At 42.8% G+C, this 5,146-nt stretch overlaps 2 protein-coding genes across 3 annotated transcripts; one reads left to right on the top strand and one right to left on the bottom strand.

The window, feature by feature from the left end:
- The first annotated feature begins 758 nt into the window (after window positions 1-758).
- LOC137944146 (tubulin alpha chain-like) lies at window positions 759-3,276 on the top strand. 2 transcript variants are annotated; one of them, XM_068789695.1, is made up of 4 exons: window positions 759-970; window positions 1,777-2,011; window positions 2,093-2,922; window positions 3,008-3,276. In XM_068789695.1, exons 1-4 carry the CDS (start codon window positions 878-880, stop codon window positions 3,143-3,145), a joined length of 1,296 nt encoding a protein of 431 aa, XP_068645796.1. In that variant the 5' UTR covers window positions 759-877; the 3' UTR covers window positions 3,146-3,276. The 2 variants fall into 2 exon arrangements, with proteins under 2 accessions (XP_068645796.1, XP_068645795.1); XM_068789694.1 differs by having other exon boundaries at window positions 760-970; window positions 2,093-3,276.
- Window positions 3,277-3,303: 27 nt separating this feature from the next.
- On the bottom strand, window positions 3,304-5,146 carry LOC137944147 (1-aminocyclopropane-1-carboxylate oxidase homolog 1-like). Its single transcript, XM_068789696.1, has 3 exons — window positions 4,490-5,146; window positions 3,971-4,292; window positions 3,304-3,779 (listed from the first exon to the last, which is right to left on the bottom strand). Exons 1-3 carry the CDS (start codon window positions 5,014-5,016, stop codon window positions 3,531-3,533), a joined length of 1,098 nt encoding a protein of 365 aa, XP_068645797.1. The 5' UTR covers window positions 5,017-5,146; the 3' UTR covers window positions 3,304-3,530.

Here is a 5,146-nt window from a genome sequence, read left to right as displayed (position 1 = left end):
AAAAAATAAATTCAAGTAGAAAAAAGTAAAATACAATCAGTCACCATTAGAACTTAGATTTTTATGGTGGTTCACAATTAATATTTTAGATTGCTACTCCACTCTGAAGGAAACATTGCCCTATAATTAAAATATCTTCTAAAAATGAGCCAAATGACATTCAAAACCAAAAACTGACCAAAGGTTTATAACATCAACACAACACTCGGGTCTTACGGCTATCAACTGCTAGACCCAATTAAGAGACTTTCAACAATTTTCAACCAACCTATACAAGTCTTTTGATTGGTTTATAAATACAAGGGGTACTTGCTTACCTAATTAAAGTGCAAATAACCCTCTTAATAGGTAGATAATACAATCAGATTCAAATACAATATCACACCCAATCCTAAGGTGAATCTACCCAAGAAGGGGGAGAGAGGTGCACCGCCCAATTTCCTCCCCTATTCTTATCGATGGAGGCGGAGCCCCCGTCCTCTTCAAAGTTGACAATTGGAAGGGTAGGGGAGCAAAGGAGAGTGGAGGAGGTCATCCTCCCATCCCCCAATATGCTAAGAGTCCATTACCAGTGATTAGTTTAGGTTGGCTGGTTCACTAGTTGAATCGACCAACAGGGCATGCAGAGCACGATCAGAGGCAAGATTTCTGATGCGACGTCCACTCATTCTTAACCCTAGTTAACTAACCGCGGTTAAAGGTCAGATCCTCGAGTCGCTCATCTCTGCTGTGTATATAGTCTTGACTGCAAGCGAGACCATTCAGTTGCAGAACAGAGAAAGGCCGTAGGCGTCATTACAAACGCCCGGTATTTCTTCCTGCTTCCGTCCGATCACTTCGTCTTCCGCTTGCATTTTGCTTCATTTTTCTGTAAAAAATGAGAGAGTGCATCTCGATCCACATTGGTCAGGCCGGTATTCAGGTCGGAAACGCCTGCTGGGAACTTTACTGCCTCGAGCATGGCATCCAGGTGAGATTTTCGATTGAATCTGGTTCCTTTTGGATCAAGCCGGATCTGTCTTCTTTCATTACATTTCCTTCTCCATTTCATTTTATTTAAAAAAATTCTAATTTTATGGCTAATTTGTATGTGTGTTTTTCTTTGGCTGTCATATATGGTATTTTACCTGATAGATCTTTAGATCTGGCCTTCGTTTCTTGTTTCTTTTACTCAGATCTATCAAATGCTGTCGCGCCATGCTTCTTCTTTTGTTAACTCTATGCTTCTGCATTTGTAACGGCATTTCATGTGTCTGATTGTTCGGCATTCAGGTCTATGTTATTTTGTCCATCCTTCTTTTCTTTAACTCTCTGCTTCTGCATTTGTAACGGCATTTCTTGTGTCTGATTGTTCGGCATTTAGGTCTAACTTCCAGTCGGTTACTTATGTTCACTTGTCTGCTGCGATTTGATTTTTGTTCCGTGTTTGCTCCAGAACGACGTTTTTTATTAGTATTCTTTTCCGTTTTCTCCATTTTTTTCTATTGTAGATTTCTCTTTTGCTCACGGTTTTGTTATTTACGATTACTGGATCTCAGATTTCCTATGCTGTGGTTTGCTCAGATATTTAGTTTCAGGCATTTGCATTATTTTGGTGGTCTCGGTTGTAGATCTATCGGATCCAGCCCTCTTTTTCACGTCTGGATTATGTGCTTGTTTTCTGCCTTTTTTACATCCAATTGTATATTTGTAGCGTTCAGAAGAAAAATAATTGCAATGTGGATTAATAATTCATTGGCATCTTTTTTTTTTTTTTTTTTTTTTTTTAATTTTAAGCCCGATGGGCAAATGCCTAGTGACAAAACCGTTGGAGGAGGAGATGATGCTTTCAATACCTTCTTTAGTGAAACTGGTGCTGGAAAGCACGTTCCTCGTGCCATCTTTGTGGATCTTGAACCCACTGTCATTGATGAAGTTCGCACAGGGACCTATCGACAACTGTTCCACCCTGAGCAGCTTATCAGTGGCAAAGAAGATGCAGCCAACAACTTCGCTCGTGGTCATTATACAAGTAAGTATCTTCCACTTTCCCGAGTGATTTGCATATCTACTGAAACTAAGACACTAATTTTGATCTTTTAAATGATCTCAGTTGGAAAAGAGATTGTTGATCTCTGCTTGGACCGCATTCGTAAGCTTGCAGACAACTGCACAGGACTTCAGGGCTTCTTAGTCTTCAATGCTGTTGGTGGAGGCACTGGATCTGGCCTTGGTTCTCTACTTCTTGAGCGTCTCTCTGTTGATTATGGCAAGAAGTCGAAACTTGGGTTTACTGTCTATCCATCGCCTCAGGTTTCCACCTCAGTGGTTGAGCCCTATAACAGTGTTCTTTCCACTCATTCTCTCCTTGAACACACCGATGTTGCTGTTCTACTGGATAATGAGGCTATCTATGACATCTGTCGCAGATCCCTTGACATTGAGAGGCCTACATACACGAACCTTAACCGTCTTGTTTCCCAAGTTATCTCCTCCCTTACTGCCTCTCTAAGGTTTGATGGTGCTCTCAATGTGGATGTTACAGAGTTTCAAACCAATCTTGTCCCGTACCCAAGAATCCACTTTATGTTGTCCTCTTATGCACCTGTCATCTCTGCTGAAAAGGCCTACCATGAGCAGCTCTCAGTGGCTGAGATCACCAACTCTGCATTTGAGCCATCCTCCATGATGGCCAAATGTGACCCTCGCCATGGCAAATACATGGCTTGCTGCCTCATGTATCGTGGTGATGTTGTGCCTAAGGATGTCAATGCAGCTGTAGCCACCATAAAGACCAAGAGGACCATCCAGTTTGTAGATTGGTGCCCCACTGGGTTCAAGTGTGGTATCAACTACCAGCCTCCAACTGTTGTCCCTGGTGGCGATTTGGCCAGAGTGCAGAGGGCTGTGTGCATGATTTCCAACTCAACTAGTGTTGCAGAAGTGTTCTCCAGAATTGATCATAAGTTTGATCTGATGTATTCAAAGCGTGCTTTTGTGCACTGGTATGTGGGTGAGGGTATGGAAGAAGGAGAGTTTTCTGAGGCTCGTGAGGATTTGGCTGCCCTGGAGAAGGATTATGAGGAGGTTGGTGCCGAGACTGCCGAGGGCGATGAGGATGATGGCGAGGAGTACTGAGGGGTGTTGTCAGGTGGTGATATTCTGAATAGTTGGTTTGCCTCTGTTATATTATGCTATGTTTGTCTTTGGTTGAGTTGCTACTTCCACCGTCTTTGTATGACGATGAATGGTCCTGGACAACTGCTATAATAATAATAATGACTCTGATTCTAATAATATGTTTTTATTAAAAAGAAAAATATTCCCTTAAATTAAATTTCTATTGTTTGCGATCTTTCATAAAAAAACACTCCAATGAAGATTACATAACAAGAAGAATGTGCTCAGAGATGAAGCAAAAGCTAAGGAAAAACTTTCACCAAGCTGCCCAGATTATTCTTATCAAGCATGATTTTGGGTTCAGTTTTATTACAGAAGCTCATCGCCTCAATCATATGATCTGCAGATATATTGTGGTAGTAATGGGATGTTTACAGCTTGAAATGATTCAGTGTAGAGCCAGCATAGAGCCCGCGAGAACGAAACAATGAAACGTAGTTGCCAATTGTGGTCTCCCTGTAGATGGGTGGATTACTCTCTGACAGCAGCTCCTTGATGGGTCCGTAGAGTCTGCCATCACTTGAGTTCGGACTGTAGAAGCATGCCACCGAAATCCTTGGTCCAAGATTGGTTGACACAACCCTGTGCTCCATGCTCTTAAACTTGCCATTGCTCAGAAGCTTCAGAGAAATGAATTGAATCAGTTTGGGTAGGCTGTATTTAGTCATCGTAAATCCAGTTCTGAAAATCGGTTTTTTGCAATTTGAGAACAGAAAAGGGCTCCAGTTCCAGTTAAACCAGGTTGAACCAGTCCGTTTGATTGAGTTTCTTATAGAGAATTTTAAGGGATTGGTAAGAGTCAGAAGATTACCTGGAGTATGTTGCCAATGTTAATGACTAGAGCCCCAGTAACAGGTGAAACATCGATCCAGTCCTGCTCATGAACAAACTGGAGCCCCCCAATGAGGTCCTGTAGCAAAATGGTCAGGAGTCTGGGATCTGTATGCTTGGTGCTGCCCAGCGTGAGCTCCGGCTCAGGGCACGGCGGATAGTAGTGGCTGAGAATCTCCTGTGGTTTGAGACTGTTCATGTCTTTCAGGTAAGATGAGTTCAATCCAAGAGCCTCCGATAGTAGCTCTGACAATGTATCAGCCAGTTCTTGTGCATGTTTTGAATACTTCAGGATTATCTCTCTGCAGGTTCGGTTAATACAATCGTGAAACCAGAAATCTCGAACAGCGTTGTAGAGACCGGCCATTGACTTCCATTTTTATAACTTTAAAGGGTAATTTGGTTGATGTAAAACTGTTTTTCCCCAAATCCAAGAAGAAGAACTGAGAGAGAATATTTTTTGTTTCTGCAAATCGGGTGTTGTTGATACAGAAATTACCTGCAAACGGAAGGCAGTTCCTGAGGATCCAGACCATCAAACGAACAAGTGAACGTATCCCTCCAGTCTGCAGCTCGCGATGTGAAAAGATCGAAATTTGTCGAAAATCTCACTTTCTTCGCCGGATCACGCGAGTAGAGCTTCTTCCTCGTCTCCGTTTCATCGCTGAATCTTCTCACACTTTCCACTATCTCAACCATAATATCGCTGGGTATTCCATGGTTGATCACCTGGAAGAATCCCCAATTCTCCGCGGCAAGCCCGATTTCTTTCACGATCTCCTTTCTCCTTTCTCCCTCAACTCCGGCGAGATCGATCACCGGTGCCTGCAACTGAATCGGACCAGTGTAGGGCTTGGATCGGCTCTCCGGGGGATGGATGAAGAATCTGGGAATCTTTTCTATTCCGGAATCTGCTAGTCCCTTCACACCAGCTTTTGTATCGTCAAACTTCTTGACTTCTTTTGCTCGATCGTAGTCTGATCCATTTTCTCCCAATGTTTCGTCGGTCCTTATCTGGGTCGCCATGAATTCGCTGTTGCAAAGACAGTAGCAGCTCAAAGTTGCAATACCGCCGTTGAAGATGAGCTAACGAGCGGGCTGAATTGTTTATCTATACAATTGTGAGTCAATGGTGATGAACTGTTCCAATCCTAAG

This window comes from Aristolochia californica, unplaced genomic scaffold, assembly GCF_029961685.1.
Source record: "Aristolochia californica isolate CCGP_79_NKW_82.1479 unplaced genomic scaffold, dmAriCali1.0.hap1 SCAF_11, whole genome shotgun sequence".
Classification (NCBI taxonomy): Eukaryota; Viridiplantae; Streptophyta; class Magnoliopsida; order Piperales; family Aristolochiaceae; genus Aristolochia; species Aristolochia californica.
This window is presented reverse-complemented; position numbering and strand designations above follow the sequence as displayed.

Excerpts from the sequence above, each read along its gene's own strand:
- LOC137944146 (XM_068789694.1), top strand. The coding sequence starts at position 878 with ATGAGAGAGTGCATCTCGATCCACATTGGTCAGGCCGGTATTCAGGTC. Across the intron at positions 971-1,776 it reads GCCTCGAGCATGGCATCCAG|CCCGATGGGCAAATGCCTAG; the intron begins GTGAGATTTTCG and ends TTTAATTTTAAG. Across the intron at positions 2,012-2,092 it reads CGCTCGTGGTCATTATACAA|TTGGAAAAGAGATTGTTGAT; the intron begins GTAAGTATCTTC and ends AAATGATCTCAG.
- LOC137944147 (XM_068789696.1), bottom strand. The coding sequence starts at position 5,016 with ATGGCGACCCAGATAAGGACCGACGAAACATTGGGAGAAAATGGATCA. Across the intron at positions 4,293-4,489 it reads GAACTGCCTTCCGTTTGCAG|AGAGATAATCCTGAAGTATT; the intron begins GTAATTTCTGTA and ends CCGAACCTGCAG. Across the intron at positions 3,780-3,970 it reads ACATTGGCAACATACTCCAG|CTTCTGAGCAATGGCAAGTT; the intron begins GTAATCTTCTGA and ends ATTTCTCTGAAG.